General features: G+C 34.2%; 3 protein-coding genes across 3 annotated transcripts; all 3 read right to left on the reverse strand.

Moving 5' to 3' along the window:
- Positions 1-2,115: 2,115 nt before the first annotated feature.
- On the reverse strand, positions 2,116-3,042 carry LOC121465402 (olfactory receptor 5K3-like). Its single transcript, XM_041678644.1, has one exon. It carries the CDS (start codon positions 3,040-3,042, stop codon positions 2,116-2,118), a length of 927 nt encoding a protein of 308 aa, XP_041534578.1.
- Positions 3,043-12,163: 9,121 nt separating this feature from the next.
- LOC121465398 (olfactory receptor 5K3-like) lies at positions 12,164-13,090 on the reverse strand. The gene has a single exon (XM_041678638.1). It carries the CDS (start codon positions 13,088-13,090, stop codon positions 12,164-12,166), a length of 927 nt encoding a protein of 308 aa, XP_041534572.1.
- A 10,548-nt stretch (positions 13,091-23,638) lies between these two features.
- Positions 23,639-24,562, reverse strand: LOC121465396 (olfactory receptor 5K3-like). The gene has a single exon (XM_041678636.1). It carries the CDS (start codon positions 24,560-24,562, stop codon positions 23,639-23,641), a length of 924 nt encoding a protein of 307 aa, XP_041534570.1.
- Positions 24,563-25,057: the final 495 nt, after the last annotated feature.

Raw genomic sequence — 25,057 nt, forward strand, 5'->3', positions numbered from 1 at the left:
TGCAGAATCATGTTAACTCATTGCAACTCATTATTTCACCTAGTTTAATCAGTTTTCAGCCTGAAATTCAATAAATTTTAGTATAGTTGACTAGGATAGCTGTTGGCTGTGGAAGTGTCCTCTTAAGTTAGCCAAAGAGACTCCACCAAGTTGCACAGGTTATGAATATTACCCTTGGTTGTTCTCCATAACTGCATAGATAGAGACACCTGGCTTCAGAACATTGACAAACCCTACTAGAGTTATGTTTTTCTAGTGGTCTAATTTTCATAGCGCTAGAATTTTCTATATAGGAATATGGTCTCTAAAACTTAGCAAAAATAGTCTTTCTGAGGTTTGGACTTTTAATCTTATAATACCAACTTGCCAAACAATACTATTCACTGTTAGCGTAGTGGCAGGGCTGTGATTAGGGCAGCTAGCTGCTTTCTGATTGGCTCCTAGGCTTGCTCTGTTAGAGGGATTTTATGCCTAGTGCTGTGGATCTGGACAAAGGCCCATGGGCTTTCATAGAAACTATGGGTGAACCTATTACTTTTGTTTTCTTAAAGGGTTATGTGGTTAAACTGCCTACTAAATATTTAAATTTTATATCCATTTAATTTATGTGATCAGCATCGATCAATTAATTTTCTCTTTGCAATTATTTATGCACGCAAACTCACTGTTGACTTATCATGCTCAGCAAGAAAAGTCTCCACTGTTGGAAGGAAATGCCTAAAATATGAATGAGATTTCAGAAGATTGAACTCAAGGGTAGGGCAAACACAAACTTCTCATTATTACCAAAGCAAGCAAAACATGAGATGACATTTACAGTTAACTTAAGCAAACACAAGTATAGTGAGGGGATATATTTTAATATGTAATATAACATTCTTAGCCTATTTATTGTTAGTTATTTGTATGTTTATTTCATGGCTGACCATTTAGTACTGCATAACCAATTGGTATTTTTTGTGGAGAAGACTATTTTTCCTGTTCTCAGCATTCATAAATTGCCTGGAGTTCTTTGTATATGGTTTAAGCATTTAAAGGTATTCTACAATTTCCTAGCTTTGAAATAGCTAAAGAAAACTCTTGTCAGAATCAGAGTGAGATTAGGAAAAATACTGAGTATTTCAGTTTAAATCATTATATTCCAGAAAAACATAGAAGAATGTCTGATTAGTCACTAGGAAATAAATATTACAACCTTAGCACAATAAATAGGACATTTTGGCAATTCTTTTTCTTTTTTACTGAATAGCTATTTCTTTTTAAATATTTAGAAGTTTCAATAGTTTTCTGCTCTGTCAGGTTTGTAGGACTTCTCATCATTTTAAAAATAGTGAACATATTTATTTAAATTGTAAATGTGTTGTAATTCCTACAACTAACAAACAATGACAATATTATAGGGAAGATAAACCTTTTGATTTCATAGATATATGTGGGAGCCACAGTGCCATATATGATGGACAAATAATCGAATGAAAACAAAATTAAAACACAAAAAACCTCATTGAAATACCATTGTTTTGAAGCACAGATTTTTAAGACTTACACATATAAACTGGGTCAGAAAATTTGAGAGTAAAAATGACTAATACTCCATTTGAGAATATTCTAGTTAGAGAATAAATACTTTGAATGAGTGCCTATTAAAATATAACCAAATAAAAGAAGTATTAAGTCGAATATCATTTACCAGAAATATTAAGTTCCACTGATAGAATTGCTTATGATAAGATCATAAATAAAAGATTGCAATTTGCTTGAAAATTTAATACCTGAAATTGGGAAAGTTTCTAATGAGTTAAATGGATTCCAACTTTGGGGATACTAATTTGTATTTCTAAAATTCAATAGATGTATTGGCAATTGAGATTAGAGACATTCCAATAAATAGTTCAGCCTTCTTTAATTCATTCCTGAGAACTTCAAGCATATTTTAGCAGAATTTATTTAATATTTAATAATTTTATACAAATGTTCTTAGGCTTTTTATAATTTAATAAAATTATTTTTTCTCATTTACCAATTTCTCATTATGCGTGTGTTTAGAAAATGTCATGTTCAACTTTAAATCAGTTGTACAGTGGATCTGGTAATTTTTTTTCTAATATTGCAGAATCATCTCTTTTTCATGGTCCTTTTCACTACATTTATTACTTCCTTATTTCTCAGACTGTAAATGAAAGGGTTTAATAAAGGAATTACTAGGGTATAAAAAATAGCTACAGGTATATCTTTATCTCCTTCATTGACTGAATGTGGTTGAACATACTGGAAGAGAAGAGAACCATAGAATATAGATACAGACAGAAAGTGGGATGCACAAGTTGATAAGGCTTTCCCTCTACTCTCAGTAGATTTCATTGTGAATATAGTGAAAAGAATATAAAAATAAGACACAAGAACTATGGTGATAGTAAATATTAAAACTGACCCTGCCAAAATAAATAATATCAACTCATTGATATGTGTATCAGTACAGGATATTCTATATAATGGAAGGATATCACAAAAAAAGTGCTTGATTATATGTGATCTACAGAAAGTTAACCTTAACAAAAGCCCCACTTCAATCATAGGATGCAGGGTTCCTGCTATGTAGGATCCTATGGTCATCTGAAGGCAGAGCTTCATGGACATCATGGTATGGTACTGCAATGGGTTACATATGGCTACATAGCGATCATAGGCCATTGCTGCCAGAAGGAAGCAGTCTGTAGTCTCAGCAAGACAGAGAAAAGAAAACTGTACCATACATTCATAGAGAGACATCTTTCTGTCCACAGAAAAGAAGTTCTGTAGCATCTTGGGAGTGATGGCACAGGAGCAGCAGGAATCCATGAGAGCCAGGTTTCCCAGAAAGATGTACATGGGTGTGTGAAGACGGCGTTCCATGTATATCAAGACCACGAGCCCAAGATTCCCCACCATGGTGACCAGATAGATGAAAGAAAATACCAGGAATAGAAGGATCTTCAGGTTAGGGTGATCTGAGAATCCCACCAGGATGAACTCTGTTGTCAATGAATAGTTGTTCTCAGACATTTCACCTTGCTTGTTGTCACTGCAATTACAAAGATATAAAATCATAATGGTGACAATAGAATTTTTTCTTCTTTTTTTATGAAGGAATTTTCTTGTTTGTGCACCTGATATTGTCTCTGAAATGGAGCTAACTATGCTTCTTGATAGTATTTACTTCCATACACCATTGGCATCTATGATTTCCAAATTTAACTCACATTTCACAGGAATAATATTGTTACAAAACTGACTTATTTTAATTTGGAAAGGATTTTTCTTTATGCATTCAGGTAATTATATCCTAAAAATTTATGGCGCTCATATTTTATTGATTGCTACAAAATAATTTTGATGCCAGTTTTGTTAAAGATCATTAAAATAAATTTTTAATAAAATTTTCTATAAATATGTTTTTTGAATGGAAAAATCATGCATTCAATGGGAAGAAGAAATGTTTTAAAACATATATTGTCAATATATTAAGTGTATTTTTATGAATTGAAAAATTATTACTAAGGAATATAGAATGTATAGTTACCTGTAATACAATTACTCAAAAGTTAAAGAAATGAAATATTTTTATAAACATTGATTCTGTCTGTGCCATTATTTCCATTGAGTTTTTGAAATATTTAAATCCTTCCTCTGCCTGTTAAGTCTAGTTTACATATGCTGTTGAATGCAGTTGTTCCTGGCTGTCTCCCATTAAGCACTGAGCTGTTTATTCCCAGTGTTTTTTTTTTAAGAAGAACTTTGATTTTTGAGACAATCTCAATGTTATCCCTTCTTTCCTTGAAGACTCTCATGAGCCCAGATGAACTTTCAGTTTTCAATCCTGATATCTCAGATTTTGAAATAGTTAGGATTCCTGACCTGTATAGCAAGGTTTTCCTAAAATTAGCAATTTATTATATATAATTTATATCTTTTTTATATTTGAATTTGAACACTTTTCCTATATTGAAAGTATTTTGAGCGTAGATATATTCTACTTTGGTGAAACATGTTGTCAGATGTTTTGAGGTGTATACATTGATATATATGAATAATTTTTAACAAAAATTTTACAGTAAACTAATTTTGTTCTGTGCCGTCTCCAAAGCTTACTGACAGGGCTCATAGGCTCAGATGGGAACAGATCTCTTTCACAGGCTTGTAGCTTTTTCCAAGCAACTGGAACATTAGGGTGGGCAGCCAGACTAGAGGAGGACCAAGAAAAAGCATTGTCTGCTCTAACAGGTCAGGTCTGCAGACACTGCTTTCACTTTATAGAAATGTCAATGTTGAATTTATTTTTTAAATAATAAAATACAAAAAGTGGAAAAAATTCACAGAAAGTTTTTGTAGTGAGGTCAGAAATTACTAAGCTCATACCTGCCTACTCCCCAACCCTTATTCAGCAGTGTGGAAATTTCTGACCTGATGACAAGGCAGGAACCTGGGCATCCTGTGAAGATACTACAACCCAAGATCCTTGTCAGGATCAGATGTGCTTGGCATTAGGGTAACCGAGAAAATGGATGATAGTTAAGTTTTTCCCTGTGATAGCAAAAGTAGTTAGCTTCCTTCTCCTTCCCCGGGAGGACAAATTCTCACCCTTCATCTGTAGTTCAGGCCCTGGGGCTTGGGATTCAGCAATGAACCTACTCTGGTTTCCAACACTTTGCCCATCTCCAACCTCATGCTTGTGCTACCTAAGGAAGTTTAGTCAGAGATCGTATTTGTAGGAGTATCAAAAGGGAACTGTAACTTGAGATAATATGTCTTAAGTGTAGGTGTTTGTGGCTTAGCATTACATTTCAATAGAAAACAAAAAGAAAAAAAACTTGAAACTTATTTGTCATCAAAAGTAAAACAAAACATTAAAATATTTTAAAAAATTTAAATGATATTTTGGATTTTCTGTTTCCTTAGATAATTATTCTCTCCATGCTGTGCCACAGCATGTAAAAGTGTCATGAAAATGGATTAATTTCTTATGTTTTTAAACCTTTAAAACATTAAATTTTAGAATTGAGGATGCTAAATTAATTTTGCTTTAGAATGATACCAGTTCTTAATACTTACTGATTCATTAGGACACACTGACTGACAGATTGAATTATATAACTCTGTGCCCAAAATGACTTCGTTTTCCAGTAAGCAAACATTGAAAGACAGCAATAGAAATTCACTTTGTCCAAGAATATTTTATATGACATATTTGAGTTATTAATAAAAATTACCTTAACATATTCCTGAATTTTTAAGTGATTCATTTGCGATCTTACCTGTATATTTTGAGATTCTTCCTTATTATCATAAAGTTGGAATCAGTTATAGTATTACACTTCAACTTGGTTTCAAATTTCTTTAATTTTCAGACGGGCTCAATAGTAAAGAGAAGAATCAAAATTTAGGAGAAATTAACATTTATTTGAGAATTAGGCAAAAATTGGGTTTTTCTTTTCTGAGGTAAAAAATAGCATGTTTCTCTTACTTGGAATTTGCTGAGGAGCTCTTTTTGAAAGTACCTATTTGCCTTATAGTCAGGGTCTCAGAAATTAAGAATACATATGGACCTTGGTCTCACAACAATGGAGAGAGGAAGAAACCAAGATCACAGGCTATCCACAGGTAATAATAGTTATGTCCCTTGAAGTGCAAATTAAAAGTTTCTGTCAAACCCTGAGAGGATTTCCCACTCTGACCTCAGTATTTTTCTGTGGAGAATTTAAGTCCTAAAAAATTACTGGCTTTTGGGGATCCTAGTCTATTTGGATGCATACTTTCCTAAGCCTGGATGGAAGGGCAAGGGCCTTGGACTTTCCATAGAGAAGGGTGTCCTGCCCTCTTGTAGGAATGGAGGGGCAGGGGGGTCGGGTGAGTGGGAGAGAAGGAGGGGAGTGGGAAGAGGGGAAGAAGTGGAAAATTTGATTCCTATTATTTATAAAGTAATAAAAATATCAAAGAAAAAATAAACTATGCAACTATGAAAAAAACAAATATAAACTATTTAAAGCTAATTAAAACTTCACACTGAAAACATGGTCTTTACTAAATTAAGTCTGAAGATTTTCTTGAGTTTAGCTGACCTAACCCTTAAAATTCTCCTTCACAGGGCTGGAGAGATGGCGCAGAGGTTAACAGCACTGGCTGCTCTTCAATTCCCAGCAACCACATTGTGGCTCACAACTCTCTATATTGAGATCTGTATTGACTTATTTTTTATTCAGTAGAGGTTGTTCAGTTCCCAAGAGGTTTTAAGAATTCTTTTTTTTTTTAATTTTTTTTGTTTTTTTTTTTTTTTTGGTTTTTTTTTTGTTTTTTCGAGACAGGGTTTCTCTGTGGTTTTGGAGCCTGTCCTGGAACTAGCTCTTGTAGACCAGGCTGGTCTCGAACTCACAGAGATCCGCCTGCCTCTGCCTCCCGAGTGCTGGGATTAAAGGCGTGCGCCACCACCGCCCGGCTTTTTTTTTTTAATTTTTTATTGATAAAAAGAAAAAAAAAAGTTTCTGCCTCCTCCCAGCCTCCCATTTCCCTTCCCCTCCCCCCACTCCTCTCCCCCTCCTTCTCCAGTCCAAAGAGCAGTCAGGGTTCCCTGCCCTGTGGAAAGTCCAAGGTCCGCCCCCCCTCCGTCCATGTCTAAGAAGGTGAACATCCAAACTGGCTAGGCTCCCACAAAGCCAGAACATGAAGTAGGATCAAAATCCTGTGCCATTGTCCTTGGCTTCTCATCAGCCCTCATTGTTTGCCATGTTCAGAGAGTCCGGTTTTATCCCATGCTTTTTCAGTCCCAGTCCAGCTGGCCTTGGTGAGCTCCTATTGTATCTGCTGTTCATATCCAGGTTTAGTCCATGGTGGTCTGATAGGATACAAGGAAATTGAAATTTCCTTATATCTATTGAGACTTTTTTTGTGTCCTAGTATTTGCTCAGTTATGGAAAATTTATGTATGGTGCTAAGAATAACATATATTCTTCTGTGTTTGGGCGAAGTGTTCTGCAAATATCTGTTAGGTTCACATTTGGTTTATAATGCCAATTAGTTCTAGAATTTTGTGTTTAGTTTTTGTCTGGATGACCCATCCATTGGTAAGAGTATTGAAGTTTTCCACTATCAGTATGTGAGGATCTACAAGTGATTTAAGCTTTGGAAGTGTTTCTTTTGCAAAATGGGTGTCCTTGTATTTGGGGGGACTTACAGATTTTAAGAATGGAAATGTCATCCTTGTAGATTTTTTCTCTGATAAAAAAGTGTTCTTCCCCATGTCTTTTGATTAATTTTGATTTTAAGTCTCTTGTTTGGATTTTTACCATGGGAATTCCTTTAGTCAACAGCCTGTAAGATACCAGCCCACTTGGGCATGATCCCTTGTACTATAAATACTGACAAAAATCTTGCATGGTCTCTCTCTCTTGGCTGCCAGATTTAGTTCCTATTCCCCGCTTGTGCAGAGGACTATGATATGTGAATCTATCCCTAAATAAAGAATGCTTTCTTATACTTTTACTCAATTCTGAGTTATGTGAGACTGCTTTATAGAGTACATTTGCAGATATTAAATTGAATAAATCAACTTGCTTGTTATGTCAATTTTTGTCAAATCTTTTACCAACTCTTTTTACTAAGACTAAGGTAATGTCTTTTCTTAATATTGAGGCATTTGTTCTTGTTGTTGCTTAGGTGTCTTTCTTGTATGCTGTAGAAAGATGGATCCTTTTTTTTACATTCATTCAGTAATATGTCTTTATTGGGGAGTTGAGGCCATTGATATTAAGAGGTATCAATGACCAGTGATTGCTAATTCCTACAATTTTGAGGGTCTTTTTGTTATTGTGTTGGGATGTGTATGTGTTTGTGTTTTCCTTCTTTTAGTTTTGCTTATGTGAGATATTTATTTTCTATAGATATTTCATTGGAATAGTTAAGCTCCTGTGTTGGAGTTTTTCTTCAAACACCTTTCTGTCTGACTAGTGCTGTAGGTGGATATTGTTTAAATTTGCATTTGAAATAAAATATCTTATTTTTCAGTCAATGGTAGTTGAAAGTTTTGCTAGGTATTATTATAATATGGGCTGGAATTTGTTGTCTTATGAAGCTTACAGTACAACTTTCCATGTCTTCTGACTTTTAGTCTCCATTTAGAAGTCCATTGTAATTCTAATAGGTCTGACTTTATATGTTACTTGCTCATTTTCCCTTATAGCTTTTATTATTTTTATTTCTTCTGTATGTTTAATGTTTTGATTATTATGTGTTGAGAGGACTTTATTTTCTATTTGGTTTTCTGTATGCTTCTGGTACCTTTATAGGTATCTCTGTCTTTAGGTTATGAAAATTTCTTCCTATAATTGTGTTTAAAATATTTTCAGGGATGTTATTCTGGGATTTGTCTCCATACTCTATTTGTATTATTCTTAGGTGTGATCGTCTCAGAGTGTCCCAGTTTTGTATTTTTTTTTGTGCCAGAAACTTTAGGTTTAACATTTTCTTTGAATGATATATCTATTTCTTCTATCATATCCTGAATGCCTGAAACTCTTTCTACTTGTTGTTGAAATTTGCCTCTGTGTTTCCTGTTTGCATTCAGAATTTTTTTTTTTTTTGTATTTTGAGAAGTCAACATTAGGGCTTGAACAGTTTTGTTTCCTTCAACTGTTTATTTTCTTGTTGGTTTTCTTTTTAGGGATGTATTCATTTCCTCAAACAGTTTGTTGTGTCTTCCAGGCTTTCTTCAAAGGATTTACTAATTTCTTTCATTTTATTTCCTTCTTTCGGGATTTCATTAAGAGACTTATTATCCATTTCCTCTTTAAGGAACTCTATCATCTTCATATAGTTTGTTTTAATGTCTTTTTCTTGTGTTTCAGCTGAGTTGTGGTATTCGGAGCTAGTATTGGAAGCATTGCTCTACTCTGATGGAGACATAGTACTCTGACTCTTATTGATATGTTCTTGTGATGGTATCCAGGCATCAGGCTTTGGGGTGATTTGAGATTTAGCTGTTGATTTCTTGGATTTTCTTTGGCAGGTGGGAGTTTGGTTCATAGTTTGTGTTTCCTCTGAAGATTTTCATAGAGTAAGTTGGTTGTGAGTTTCCTGTTTTACTGTCTTGTGTGTATTTTTAGGAAAGTTTGCTGGTGTTGGAAGCCAGGGAATGGGGAGACAAGCAGAAGATGTTCTGATGTAGTGCCATGGGTGACTCTGATATTTAGGATTGGGACAACAGAGAGAGGGGAGAATGTCCTTGGTGAATTTACCTGTTCATCTAGCAGACATGGCCTGCGGTTACACAAGGCATGTCTATCTGAGTAGGAGTTGGCACACAGTGGCAAGTGGTATAGGAAAGGCTGGGAGGGTAATCTGTGCTATCTATAAGAGGTATGGACAGGGAGAAGGGAGGCAGCAGCTAGTGTTCTGTTGCAGCACTAGGGGTTCTGGGTGGGAACAGAAAGAGTAGAGAAGATCCAAAATACTCTACCTTGTATTTTGACTAGTGTGACCTAAATATACAATGAATTTCATGCATTATTTTTGATAACCTCAACAATGTTAGCATATTTCCTACCACCAAAACATTAAAAAAGGTGTTTATTGTTCTTAGATCACACCTAAACTTGCATATTCTTATTTGAGCTACAATTCTTTGACTTTATAAACTCCAAGTATGCTTTCTATCCCTTGCAATGTACAGATCACTGGTTTTTATACAGATTATCTCAAACAAGTATTCATAAAATTCACCTGAATTTTCCAACAAAAGTGTACACAATACTACCAGGATTCTTTTCCTTTTCCTTAGGCAGTGAATTGTAGGTAGAAATGGATGGTGTCTCATGTTAAATATTTTTCAAAGCAATCAAAGCATTATATACACAAATTTATAATCTCTTTATTAATCTATTATTTGTATATTGATTGTGACGAAATATCAGACAGGCAACTCATTTTTTTAAATCAGAGGATAATGTGCTTATGTTTAAACAAATGTTATTGTTGTTTGAATTTGGAGAGCAATGTTCATAGGATTAGAGCAGAAACTAGAATTCTTAAGAGACACCCTCACAACCACAAGAAAGGAATGAATAAATCTTCGGGCATATATCTCTAGTTTGCTGAATTTCACTGTTATATTTTCTGCCTTTTGAGCAAGTGATTTCTTGACAACTGTCTAGACATTTGGCTTATTCATTTATTGTTATGACTCTAATCATTGGTCCTAAAAATAAAGATAAGGAGTATATTTCTGCCACAGAAAGGCTTATTGGCTATTCTCTATTTTTCAATTAATAAATGAGATACAAAGGCTATTCATGAAGGATTCCATGTGAAACTCTGGTTGATATGGTATGGAAACATTTAACTAGTTGAAGTTTTTCATGTGCTGAATTAAAGCACCACATAAGAATATTTTTTAAAAATTGAAAATAGTATTTACTATTGAAGTATAAGTTATTAGCATGGATATATATATATATATATATATATATATATATATATATATACATATATATATAATTGCTCAATTGCACTTTGTATGAGCATGCAAATAAAGAAACCACTGTTATACTCCACAAAAGTTATAAGCTGCATTGATAATATTTACTGTTGATATATGGTGAATAAATGTAATTTACTCCTTGGTGTTCCAACACCCAAACCTTCATGTAATAATCGGAAAAATATACTTTACAAATATATGTCCACTTCTTATAAAAATTTACAATACCACCAAAATATTTTTGTGGTGTGAATGTTTACTGACCCTCAAAAGTCCACCTGTTGAAGACTTGATTTTAATTTTGGTGAGGGAGTATACCTTAATATATAATATAACCTGCTTAGTTGATTTATTGTTATATATATATGAATTTGTACTAATATATAAAACAATGTGCACACACACAAACACACATATATACATATGATTCATTGCTGACCATTTAGTGCTAGATAACCAACTGGTGTCTTCTTCCTTGGGAGAGACTATTTCTCCCATACTCAGCATTCCTTATTTGCCTGTAGTTCTTTCGGAATGGTTGAAGCATTTAAAAATAATCTCTATTTTAACAGGTTTCAAGCATTTAGAGAATAGGCAATATTATTTCAAACTCTTGTCAGAATCAGAGTGTGAATGGGAAGAGTACTGAATAATACATATTAAGATATGTTTGTTCAATGAAAACATAAAAGAGTGTCTGATTAATAACTAGGAGATAAATATTAAAAGCTTCAGACAATAAATAGTATATTTTAGGGCAATTCTTTTTCTTTTATAATAAGTAGCTATTTCTTTTAAGATATTTAGAGTTTTCAATAGTTTTCTGCTGTTAGACTTGAGTGACTTCTCATTATTTTAAAATTAATAAACATATCGATGATTTTCATTCTAATTGGTGAGTGTGTTGCTATTCCTAACAACCAACCAACAATGATAATGTCATTGAGCATAAAAAAATTTCATCTACATCTAATAGATAAATTTTGGAGTTCCACTGTTATATATGATGGGCAAATAATCAAATAATTTAAAAATTAAAACACATCTAAATTTCATTGTAAAATGGCATCATTTTGAAGCACAGATTGATGTCTTAAACACCTTTTGTAGTTCAGAAAATGTGAAAAATAAATGACTAATAAAATATGAATATATTTTTGTCAGAAAATAAATATTTTGGATGAGTACACATTAAAATAGAATCACTTGAATGAAAAAGTCCCAAGTTGAAAAGCATTGATCCAAAAATAAATTTGCACCATTGATATAATTGATTAAGATATGATGATAAATAAAGCTTGTAATTTGGTAATTTGCTTGAACTTTTAAGACCTGAAATTGATAAACTTCCTAATGATATTAATAAATGCTACTATTAAGCTACTAACCTTTACTCCTAAAATTGATTACATGTGTTGAAAATTGAGAATAGATAATCCAATACTTTAACATATTTTTATTATTTCCTGAGAATTTCAAATATATTTTAAAAGAATTTCGTTATGAACTATTTTTTCAAATATTCTTATGCTTTCACAAAGTGATAAAATTAATTTTTTCATATTATCACATTATTTTATATGTAGATTTAGAAAAGGGCATTTTCATCTTTAGATAATGATCCAATGGACCTTGTATTTGTTGGCAAATGTTGCAGAATCATCTCTTCTTCATGGATCTTTTCATCACATTTATTACTTCTTTATTTCTCAGACTGTAAATGAAAGGGTTTAATAAAGGAATTACTAGGGTATAGAAAACAGCTACAGGTATATCATTATCTCCTTCATTAACGGAATGTGGGTGGGCATACATGTAGAGAAGCGAACCATAGAATATGGAAACAGACAGAAAGTGGGAAGCACAAGTTGATAAGGCTTTCCCTCTACCTTCATTAGATTTCATTGTGAATAAAGTAAAAAGGATATAGAAATATGATATTAGGACTACAGTAATGCTAAAAGTTTGAATTGAACTAGACAAGATGAGCATCACCAGTTCATTGATATAAGGGTCAACACATGAGAGTCTATATAATGGAAAGACATCACAATAAAAATGTTTGATTACATTAGACTTACAGAAAATTAACCTAAACAATAACCCTACATGAATGATTGAATGCAGGTTTCCTGCTATGTAAGTTCCTGTGATCATCTGAAGGCATATTTTCTTGGACATCATAGAATGGTACTGTAGTGGATTGCATATGGCCACATAGCGGTCATAGGCCATTGTTGCCAGAAAAAAACAATCTGCAGTTTCAGCAAGACTAAAAAAATAGAACTGTACCATACATTCATTAAGAGACATCTTTCTGTCCACAGAAAAGAAGTTCTGTAGCATCTTGGGAGTGATGGCACAGGAGCAGCAGGAATCCATGAGAGCCAGGTTGCCCAAAAAGATGTACATGGGTGTGTGAAGACGGCGTTCTATATAGATCAAGACCACCAGCCCGAGATTCCCCACCATGGTGATCAAATAGATGGCAAAGAACACCAGGAACAAGAGGGTCTTCAGGTTTTGTTGATCTGTGAATCCCACAAGGATGAACTCTGTTATTAAAGAATTGTTGTTCTCCCTCATCTCAACTTGACTGTTTCCACTGTAATTACAAAGACATAAAATTAAAATGATGACAATATAATTTTCTCCTTATGTTTTCTTTGTTTAAGAGGTATTTTTTTCTTCATGCACCTGCTATTGCCTCTAGAATGTAGCTATCGATGCTTCTTGAGAGTATGTTATCTCATATAATGTTAGCATGAATGATCTCCAAATTTAACTCACAATTTACAGTGATCCTTTTATTATTACAAGAAAGAGATATCTTATTTTTAACTAGAAAATATTTTCTTTATGTATTTATGTAATTATATCATGAAAATTTAGGGCACACCTATTTGAATTACTATTCCAAAATAATTTTGATACCAGGTTTCTTAATGATCAACAAAATAAATTTAAAATAATGTTTTGTATATAAATGTGTTGTTTATTTAACTGAAATGCTTTGATGTATATAGCAGGAGGAGAAAATGTTTTTTTGTAAATACATTGTCAATATGTTAAATTTACTTTTTGTGAATTGCACAAAGATTACTAAGGACTAATCTATAAATAGAATTACCCAGAAAATTAAAGAAATAATGGTCTTCACATTCTTCATCCCCATTTATAAACATTTTCATGAACATTGAATCTGTGTGTCCCATTGAGTTTTTCAAATGCTTAAACCCCTGCTCAGCTTTGTAAGCCTAGTTTACACAGAATGCTAATTATAGTTGTGTATGTTTTGTCTGCAACTGATCTGTGATCCCAGTCCTTAATTTTTAAGAAATAACTTTAAATTGTGAGACCATCCAATTGTTATCCATTCTTTACCCGAAACATTCCGAAGCACAGAAAAGCTTTCAATTGTTAATGCTCATGCCTTAGTCTACCAAATAACATATATTACTGTCCTGTACTTCAATGCCTACCTAAAATACACAGAGTTTTGTATATATTTACTTGATTTTTCTATATGTATTTGAACACTTTTGCTATATGTAAAGCTTTTTGAGATGAGATAGGATTATTTATACTCCTATCTTCATCCTGATGATCCAGGGTGGGTGACTTTCCATTTAATATCCTGATGAACTTTTTAACAATTTTTTGTTTCTGAATATTTTAATGTGAGGACATATCTACAAAGCATTTCCTGATGCCATTATCTTTTAAAAAGTTATCTTATAAAACTTGTCTTTTCTGATTTTCTGTTTCCTTGGAAATTTATTCTCTCTAAATTATGCTTTGGCACATTATAGTCACATTAATATAGATTCAAATTTGTACCTTTTGAATTTTAAAATAAAAATCTTATATTAATCATATATTAAAGAATTTATTTGTAAGATATGTAAAAAATTAAAAACCAAAAGCAGAATATAGAGGACAAATACAGAAAATTTATTATGTCTATTCAGGTTAAAAAGGGAGTGAAATGACTGTATTTTTCTTTTCTTTTGGGCTTTATTTTTATTTTTTTTTTGCTTGGCTGTTTGTTTTTGATAGAGATTTGAGATGGCACTCTGTTCTACTAAAATTTTAGATTTATAGTGGAACCAGAAATTAATAAGCCCATGCCACCCTTTTCCCAACGCCTTGAAAGTTGTGTATCTGATGATGAAAGGCAGGACAACTGGCCACCAGGGAATATGCTACAGCCCAGGACCACCACCAGCATCAGACATCAGCTGTGTTTGCTACTAGTATAACTGGTAGGCAGCTTGGCTTGGCAGCCAGAGAACCAAGATGGTAGTTTAGTTTTTGCCTGTGCTAGCAAGTGTAGGTCGCTTCCCATTCCTTGCTGTGGTGAGCTAATTCCCACCCTTCAAATTCAGTCCAGAGTTTGGGGCTCAGGAGCCAAGTGTTAGAACCTACCCTTGTTCTCAACATTTTGACCCATACCCCAGTCTCATGCTGGTACTACCTAAGAAATTCATCCCCTTTATAGCTGGGACAACGATTGGATTGGAAAGAGGATCTAATAGGAGGGTGTAACTGTGATACAAAATGTCTTGGTTGTACCTCTTTGGAACTTAGTTTTGTATTTAAACAGGAAATAGGTTTGAAACCTATTTTTCATCATTAAAATAAAAAATAATTAATATATTAACAATTATCTTGATGTTTTAGAATTTTGGTTTTCTTAGAAAATTATGCTCTATGAGATATGCTATGCAGGATAGAGACATATGAAGATGGATTAAGTTCTTTTATTTCCAAACCCTAAAGATAAATGTGTAAATTTTGGAATGCTGAATCCAAATTTCATTTTACTTTGAAATGGAACTATCTCTCAATACATACTGATTCACTGAGACACATTGACTTACAAATTTTATTATAATACCTTATGGCCAAAATGCTTTTGTTTTCCAGTAATCAAAACATTGAGAGGAAGTAATAGAAATTCCTTTGTTAAAAAAATTAATTATATGACATGTGTGAATCATTATTGGAAACTACTTTAATGTATGCCTGAAGTACTTAAGTGGTTCATTTGCCATCTTACCCTTATATATGAGGATTCTACAATCATAAATTACAATCATAAAGATAGATTGATTATAGTAATGTACTTCAAATTTGTTCCACATATCTTTGAATTTTGAAATGTGCTACATAGTCAAGAGAGGAGTCAATATTTAGGAGAAATTAACATTTATTTAATAATTTAAAAAGCAAATATTGTTTGTTTTTTTAAGGTAAAAATACAGAATGTTTCTCTTACCTGGATTTCACTGAGCGACACTTTCTGAATGTGTCTATCTGCTTTATAGTGAACGTCTCTAAAGTTAAAAATGCCTACGTACCTTGATTTCACAACCATGCAGGTGGAAGAATGAAGATCACAGGCAACGCACAGGCATTAACAGCTATGGACTTTGTGTGGGAAACTAAAAGCCTCTGACAAATCCTGAGAGAATTTCTCAGCACTGACATCAGTACTTTTCTGTAGAGAAATTAAGTCCTAACAAATATGAACCCTTGGAAATTAATTAAAACTTCCCAATGAGATTATGTTCTTTACTACAGTAAGCTTGAGAAATATCTCGCTACTTTTAGTGTATCTGACCCAACTTTTAAATTCTCCTTATCAATCTAAAACATATAGAACATAGTCTTAAGCAAGTTTGATACTTTAATTGAGGAGGTAAAATTAACATGAGTAATGAAAATAATTAGAACTGGGCCATATAGATGACTTAGCATCAAATGTTCTGCCCAAGTATGAGGATCTGTTTTAAAATTCCCACAATCCCCATTAAAAATGTGGACATGCCCTCATGCACTTGTTTTTCTAGTAATAATGAGAGGAGTGAAGACAGGATTACTAGAGCTCACTGCCCACCATCATAGCTCCAGGTTCAGTGAAAGACTTTGTCAAAAGAAGGAGAGTTAGAGAACAGAACAGCCAATGTGTTTCTCTGTCCTCTGTGTGCATGTGTGTGTTCAAATACTCTCATGTAGTAATATGGGGGCGGCGGGGCTGCCCCCATATTACAGCACTGCGGCCGCCTGCCCGGCTAGCTTATGCCCCGAAATAATTACACGGACACTGTATTCTTTTAATCACTGCTTGGCCCATTCTCTTCTAGGCTAATTCTCACATATTAATTTAGCCCATTCCTAATCATCTGTGTGTAGCACCCCAAGGTGCGCTTACCGGGGAGATTCTAGCCTAGTCCATCCTGGGTCCAAGCTTCATCCCGGGAGCGGGGCATGGTGTCTCTCTCTGAGGCGTCTGCTCCTGAGAGAGCTGTGTAGTCTCTGACCTCACTTCCTCTTCCTCCCAGCGTTCTGATCTGTTTACTCCACCTACCTATGTCCTAACCAATAAAATGGGCCAGGGCAGTTCCTTTATTAGCCAATGACCTTACTCCATCATTTCCCCTTTTTCGGTTTAAACAAAAAAAAAAAAAGGTTTTAACTTTAACATAGCAAAATTACATATAACAAAACAGTTATCAAATAAAAGTTACAATAATCTTTATCATAACTAAGGAAAACTATAACTATAACTAACTATTCTTAACTCCATCAAGGACTCCAGAAAGATATATTACCTAAGTAAACAAGAACTAAGAAACTTCAAACTCTAGAAATGACAAAGACATCTCGCTGCCTGGACAGTCACCCAAAGTTCTTTTGTACCGTTGGGGCATCCATCTTCAGCCTTCAGGCCCATGGTATCCAGCAGACATTTCCATAAAGCAGGAAAATTCAAAGTCAGTTCAGTCACTATCTGTTGTGTCCTGCAGAATGTTTCGCAGACTCTTTCAAAATGAATCAGGAACCCCGAAAGATCATCTCACCTTAGGCAAGTTCAGTAGTCCTCTCTCTGCGGGTTCTCTGTGTCCAGTTTATGCAATAGTCCAGGCAAGAGCAGTTTCTTGCCCAAATGGCTATCAAAACTCCATAACAAGCCTCTTCGATGCCCATCTTCCTCTTGAAGTAGATTGGTGCTGTCAGGAGCAGAGTGTCTCATTGTCATGAAAAGTCCTCAGTTATTAAAACATTAAATGTCCTATTCTGTAATCTTTGAAAGACATGAAGAATGTCTATCTAAAATATATCTCTATATATCTAGAAAATCTAACTAACATGACTACAAGCTTTACTATTATCGATGATTATCCATTAACAACCTATATTTCTTAATTATACAGTACATATTTAAATGAACTACACAATCACAATACCTTAATCAAAATCAGAAACACTTATACATATAACAAAATTGACCATAAATCTCTATCAATAAAGCAAAATCTATACTAATGCAAATTATTCATACCTATATCATATCCCCCTTTAAATGTAAAAGAACGTTTATAAACCATATTTGGGAACATGGGCGCAGTTTTTTCTCTCCATACTGCTTCCTGCTGAATGGGGGCGTCGTTAATTAGGTCTTTCATGGTATAACCTGTGTGCTAGCTTCATCTCAGTTGGCAGTTGAGCGAAGCAATTTTCTAAAGATGTTCACAACAACCCTTCAGGAGGGCGTGGTCCACTATACCAAATCGGAATAGAAGAAATGAACAGCGTCTCATCCTCTGTGAAAACAAAATAAGAATCTCTTTTCCAAAGTATCATATCCTTAGATACAAATTCAAAATATCTATGTTGGATTAGTTCAGCAGCATTTATAAACAAATATCTTTTAGCAGCTGTTGCTCCTTCCTCAGCATTCAAATAATTCAAAGAGAGCATAATAGCATACAGTGTCAAAATTCTCTGTCTATTTTCCATCTTTGTACAGCTTTGTTTTAACCTCTATTTTGTTTATTTTTACTTTTAACTCTTTGCTTTTTGAGACAGGTTCTCTGTATCTTTGACCTGAAGTAACTCTATAGACCAGGCTGTCTTTGAACTCTCAGAGATCCGCCTGTCTCTGCCTCCCAGGCATTCAGGATTAAAGGTGTACACTACTACACCTTGAACTCACAGAGATCTGTTTGTCTCTGCCTTCTAGGCACTGGGATTAAAGTCGTGTGTTACCACACACAACAACTCTCTTCCTTTTTTTTGTTTTTTATTTTAAGAACTTCAACTTTTAGTCTGCATATATTTTTAAGACACTTTAAACCATTCAGAAATTTTCTCTGTCTTTGAATCTCTCTTTACTGTATATCTCTCCTTTTCTGACCACATGAATCTTTAATTTACCAAGCAATCTCAGTAGGACTAAAGGCGTGGCTTTGCCAGCTAGATCCAGTCCATTCCTTAGGTTTCCAGCCTCATGGCGGATATACAGGCTGTAGCCATGTTTACTGCAACAACTGTATGGCATTTCAAGGTCCCTGCTAGCAAGTGAGCTACAACAGACAACACTCAAGTCCTCTCGGTAGCCGGCCCTCCTGCCTCAAACAGTCAGAGTTTGCCCTGGCAGGATGGCCCAGAAAGCCGGCATTTTTAAACTGCGCAGCTTTTTTCCTGCTATGGCTGAAAACTGAAAAGCATGCGTTCAGCTTTTCGTCAACACCATTTAAGTGTTTTGTGGCAGGACCTCTTAATGAGCTGCAGGGTTTTGCAGCTAAAGCTGAGTCAGGAAGCCTCTCTTAGATGAGGCGCTTGCTTGCCTCTAGCAAGCAGAGCAGACCCGAGAACACAGCGAGTCTAGTTGCCATCAAACAAATTGTAGCACTTTACTCCAAATGCTCTATTCAAAAGCTCTGTCTCCTGCAGGAGCCAGACAGAGATCTCAATGGCGACACAGCCCCAGGAAGTCGCGCTTTAAAATGACACAGCGTTTTTTCTGCTACTGTTGCCGAATCAGGAAATCTCTCTACAGCACGCCACCAAGAAACAGCAAAAATCTGTGTTAAACTCTCTCTCCCTTATTTTTAAGCCTTCTCAGGTTTTTTAAGTGGGTTTAGTCCATCACATTGGGGCGCCATATTCTATAATCTTTGAAAAATAACCTAAAAAAAGGGGAAATGATGGAGGAAGGTCATTGGCTAATAAAGGAACTGCCCTGGCCCATTTTATTGGTTAGGACATAGGTAGGTGGAGTAAACAGATCAGAACGCTGGGAGGAAGAGGAAGTGAGGTCAGAGATTCCACAGCTCTGCTCTCCAGAGCAGACACCTCAGAGAGAGACGCCATGCTTCCAGCTCCCAGGCAGATGCACGCCATGCCCCAGCTCCGACCCAGGATGGACTTAGGCTAGAATCTTCCCGGTAAGACTGGTGCTCACAGATTATTAGAGATGGGTTGATCGGGATATCAGAATTAGCCAGTAAGGGCTAGAGCTAAAGGGCCAAGCAGTGATTTAAAAGAATACAGTGTCCATGTAATTATTTCGGGGCACAAGCTAGCCGGGCAGGCGGCTGGGGTGTTGGGGACACAGCCCCGCCGTCCTTATTACTACACTCTCATACACCTATGTATATATACACAACACACACACACACACACACATAATCCTGCCACTTTTTGATTATAAAATGTACTCTAACATTAAAAAAACAACTTAACTGAGTATTTGAACTATTTTTCCTTTTCTTCTTTACAGTGACATTTATTTATCTCTAAAACAGAATTTCTACTTAACAAAGAATGGTTTTCATGTCTCCTAGCACCACAGTTCTGTATTAAATAACTGTAAGTCAGAAGTGAGTCATTACTTCTGTGAGGGCTCATTGCAGGAAAGTGAGATAATGCTGAAAATACATGCATAGTCTTAATAAAACCAGATAAAGGTGGTTCACACATGAAAAGTATTCATGACCCCAGGCATAAAACAAGTTTTGTGGAATTTCTGTTGTCTGTGGTGGTTTCGAGAATGGGTAAGGAAAGGGAAGACATTTCTATTTTCTATTATGTCTCTGTAAACCTTATGCCAGTAACCAAAAAAATTAATTTCTGATTAATTTATTTTTGATTAACTATAAAGAATTATTCACTGTTGCATAAGTACACCTACTTGCAAAACATTGTCGTGTATTACAAACACAAAAGTTGACAAAGCAGATAAAACAAATTAAGCATGGAGTCAAGGTCTTAACATTAAGAACACAATGAAAAAGAATACAAAGCATCCAAAATACCAAAAAGACTTTTATAAAGAGCAGGAAAAAGACTATATTTAACAACATAATAGTAACTAAAACACACATTTTAAAAAATTTTATGAAATAATGTTTGAAGTCACAACAAAGTTTGCAATCACAGTATTTAATTCACCTATAACAAAGTTTTTAGTTTTGTTTGAGGCAGGAAATCTGACACTATCACTTATGCAAAAATATGTACCTATATAATAATTCAAAATTGTGAAAATAAATGGTTCTGTAGAAACGTAGCAGATGAAGTGTGTAGGCATATATTTCAACGCCTAGCCATATTAATAGTCAAATATTCTTACATATGTAAATGTAAAGAGTTCAAGTTTATGCTACAAATTTTAACAAAAGTTGAATGTGACCATTGGATAATATAGAAGAGAGAAAAAGACTGAGTTTGGATGTCTGATTGTGTACTTATCTGTTCTTTGTGCATGTTCACGCCATGGTTGGTTTGTGTGTATAGGACAGATGAGCTGCGGTAGTAAATTGTCTCTTTCTATTCCCTGGATCACACTTAAGCCACTTAGTGGAGGTATACACCAGATATACATTTCAGTGCCATGAATGTGACAGTTTTGTGCAGTTTTTTCAAATAAACAAGTATACTGTACAATCAAAACTAGTAAAAATTGTTACTTGGATAAACTCTTTGGCAAATTTCTAGTTCTTGTTCTTTGGAAAGAATTATAAAGTTTGAGAGCCAGGATTTCATGATGGAGAACTAGAAGTGTGTCAGAAACTGTTGAGATAAAAAAGAATGACTCTGTAACAGCCTTGGAGTTTTCCAGTTGAGTTCGCACTAGCAGAAGAATAAATCATTACTTAAACTGAGAAAATGTGTTAATTTTAGGAATTTTAGTATTTTCAAAATGTTAATGATGCTAAGACATATTAATAAAACCAATTTATTCTAAAAGTTGAAGGAAAACTTGGTATAGTCTATTTTTTTCTGGGTGGGCTGTTCGTATTTTACACCTGCAAGACTTTCCTCATTGAGTAAGTAGAGGTTTAAATATTCAAAGAGAAAAGAGAAAGGGATGAAAGGAAAAAGAAGGGAAAGAGTAAGAAAGGAATGGAGGGACAGATGAGAGTGAAAAAGTAAAAGGGGAAGAGAAGGGAGAAGCAAAGGGAAGACAAGAGAGGGATAGAGGGGAGAAGGGAGTGTGAAGAGGAGCAGGAGACTAGGAAAAGTGGGGCCAGGGGAGGAAAGGGAAGGATGAGATGAAAGCAAAGAGACAGTAAGAGGGGGAAATAGGGCAATAAAAGGAGGTGAAGAAAGAAGAAAGAAAATAGTAGAGAAAGGGAGAATATGGAGTGGAGTGAGAGTAGAGAGGGTAGAGAAGAGAAAGGAAGATAGGGGAGGGAGGAAAAGATGGGAATGGAGGGGAAGGCAGGGAGAGCAGGAAAGAAGAAACAGGAGGAATTGAAAGGAGGTGTAAGTAAGGAAGCAAAAAAGCAAAAGGAAGAAAGAATTTATCAAAATACATAAAATAGGTTGAAATATAAAATTTTAATGAGACACAACCTAAGGGAAATTCCTGACCATCTTCACAGAGATGATCACCATAATGAAGAGCAATTGCTAAATGGAAAGATTATTTGCAATTTTACAGGAAAGATTGTCTTCTAAAGAGTGTTCAACTGCATCTGTTCTGTCCCAATGCTCACCCACAGGCCCTATTCTCACTGATGCACTCACAGTCTTAAAGACACACTCAAATTTCCATTTTATGACAGATGTTACTTAATAACTAAATCCCTTTTAAAATATTCTTGAAATTATATTATTAGATCATTTCCTGTTTCCTCTATTCAAATACTCCCATGTACCCCACAAGGTTATTTATTAATTTCTGATTATATCTTTCATCAATAGTTGCAATATTTACTGTCTGCCTGCTTGCCTATCTTTCTGTCTATCTTTCTTATCTATCCAAATATATATACAAAACATCTACCTGTCATCCACCAATTGATTGATCCATTGATTGACCTATCATCTATCTCTACATACATGTTTTGAAAACTGAGACTATATACCTTCTCAGTTATATAATATAACCTGCTTAGTCTGTTTACATGCACACACACACAGACACACACACATAAACATAATTCAGTGCAACTATTTTATTTAGATATTTACAGTTTTCATTTGTTTTCTGCTCTGTTGGGCTTGAATGACATATGTTTTTTTAAAATTATGAATATATTAAATCTTTTCATTTGAGTTCTTGAAGGTGTTTTTATTCCTAAAAATCAACAAAAAATGATACCATCATGTAGGAGAAAAACTTGATTTTGATTTAGTGAAACATTTGGGAGTTGCACTATCATTTATAATGGACAACTAATCAAATTAGGGATAAAAATAAACAACATTGAAATTTCTGTGTAATAGAATCATTTTGAAGCAAGAATTTATAAGCCTTACTTATCATTAATTGCTATTATATGATACTATGGTTCAGAAAATTTGAGAGAGAAATGACTAAATACTCAATATGAAAATATTCTTGTTAGAATATTTTGAATGGGTACATACTGAAAATTCTTGAAACAACACAAATATAAAATTGAAAATCAAGTTGTTCAATGAAAATTTTCTTCCATTGATGGAACTTATTATTATAAATAAAAGCTTGTAATTTGCTTGAAATTTTAAGATATGAAATTGAACAACATGCTAATGATATTAAATGGATGCAGCAATTACTAATAACAGCTTTATTCATAAAATTCATGAGATATATTGAAAACTGTGCCTTGATACATTCCAAGACTTCAGCAGTTCTTTAAATTAAACCTGAGAATTTCAAATGTATTTCAACAGAATGTAATATTTTGAAATAATTGCAAATCAAATGTGCCTAGGTTTCAATAGATTGATCAATTTTTTATATTTACATTTGACCACTTGCTTATTATGGGTATGTTTAGAAAAGGGCATGTTGTTCTTGAAATCAGAGGTCCAATGGATTTAGTTCGTTTTTCTAATTTTGCAAAATCATCACTTCTTCATGGTTCTTTTCATCATATTTATTATTCCCTTATTTCTCAGACTGTAAATGAAAGGGTTTAATAAAGGAATTACTAGGGTATAGAAAATAGCTACAGGTATGTCTCTATCTCCTTCATTGACTGAATGTGGTTGAGCATACATGAAGTTAAGGGAACCGTAGAATATTGATACAGACAAAAAGTGGGATGCACAAGTTGATAAGGCCTTCCCTCTACCCTTACTAGATTTCATTTTGAATATAGTGAAGAGTATATAAAAGTAAGATACGAGAACTATGATAATAGTAAAGATTTGAATTGAACCTGCCAAAATAAATAATATCAGCTCATTGATATGTGGATCAGTACAGGAGAGTCTATATAATGGAAGGAGATCACAAAAAAAGTGCTTGATTACATGTGACCTACAGAACTTTAACCTCAATAGTAGCCCAACTTCAATCATAGTATGCACATTTCCTGCTATGTAGGCTCCTATGGTCATCTGAAGGCAGAGCTTCATGGACATCATGGTGTGGTACTGCAATGGGTTACATATGGCCACATAGCGGTCATAGGCCATTGCTGCCAGAAGAAAACAGTCTGTGGTCTCAGCAAGACAGAGAAAATAGAACTGTACCATACATTCATAGAGAGACATCTTTCTGTCCACAGAAAAGAAGTTCTGTAGCATCTTGGGAGTGATGGCACAGGAACAGCAGGAATCCATGAGAGCCAGGTTTCCCAGAAAGATGTACATGGGTGTGTGAAGACGGCGTTCTATATAGATCAAGACCACAAGCCCAAGATTTCCCACCATGGTGACTAGATAGATGAATGAAAACACCAGGAACAGAATGGTCTTCAGGTTTTGGTGATCTGAGAATCCCAACAGGATGAATTCTGTTGTTAAGGAGTAGTTGTTCTCAGCCATCTCTGTAATTAGAAAGATAAAAATTTCAATGCTGAGAATATAATTGTTTTTTTAAGGGGGAAATTTTTTTCTTTCTTTCTTTGTTCTTGCACATGCTGTTGTCTCTGGAATGTAGCTAGCTATACTTCTTGAGAGTATTTTATCACATACATTTCTGGCATCTATGATCTCCAAATTTAATTCACGTTTTATAATAATGTCATATTATTAGAAAAGCAAATTGTTAAAATTAGAAAAGAATTTTATTTATGAATTAATGTAATTATATCTTAAACATTTACATCACACACACACATATTTAACTTATTGTTCCAAAATAATTTTGAGCCAGGTTTGATAAAGAGCATTGAAATAAATTTTAAACAAAATATCTGTAAATGTGTTTTGTTTAACAAAAAATTTAATGTATTCAACAAGAAAAGGAAATGCTTTTTGAAAATACATTGTCAACGTATTAAATTTATTTTTACGAATTGCACAAAATTAGTAGGGACT

This window comes from Microtus oregoni, unplaced genomic scaffold, assembly GCF_018167655.1.
Source record: "Microtus oregoni isolate MIOR12 unplaced genomic scaffold, Mior012 000030F_ref0000283, whole genome shotgun sequence".
In the NCBI taxonomy this organism is placed as follows: Eukaryota; Metazoa; Chordata; class Mammalia; order Rodentia; family Cricetidae; genus Microtus; species Microtus oregoni.

Bases quoted from the DNA above. Each gene is read 5' to 3' on its own strand.
- LOC121465402 (XM_041678644.1), bottom strand. From the start codon at position 3,042: ATGTCTGAGAACAACTATTCATTGACAACAGAGTTCATCCTGGTGGGA.
- LOC121465398 (XM_041678638.1), bottom strand. From the start codon at position 13,090: ATGAGGGAGAACAACAATTCTTTAATAACAGAGTTCATCCTTGTGGGA.
- LOC121465396 (XM_041678636.1), bottom strand. From the start codon at position 24,562: ATGGCTGAGAACAACTACTCCTTAACAACAGAATTCATCCTGTTGGGA.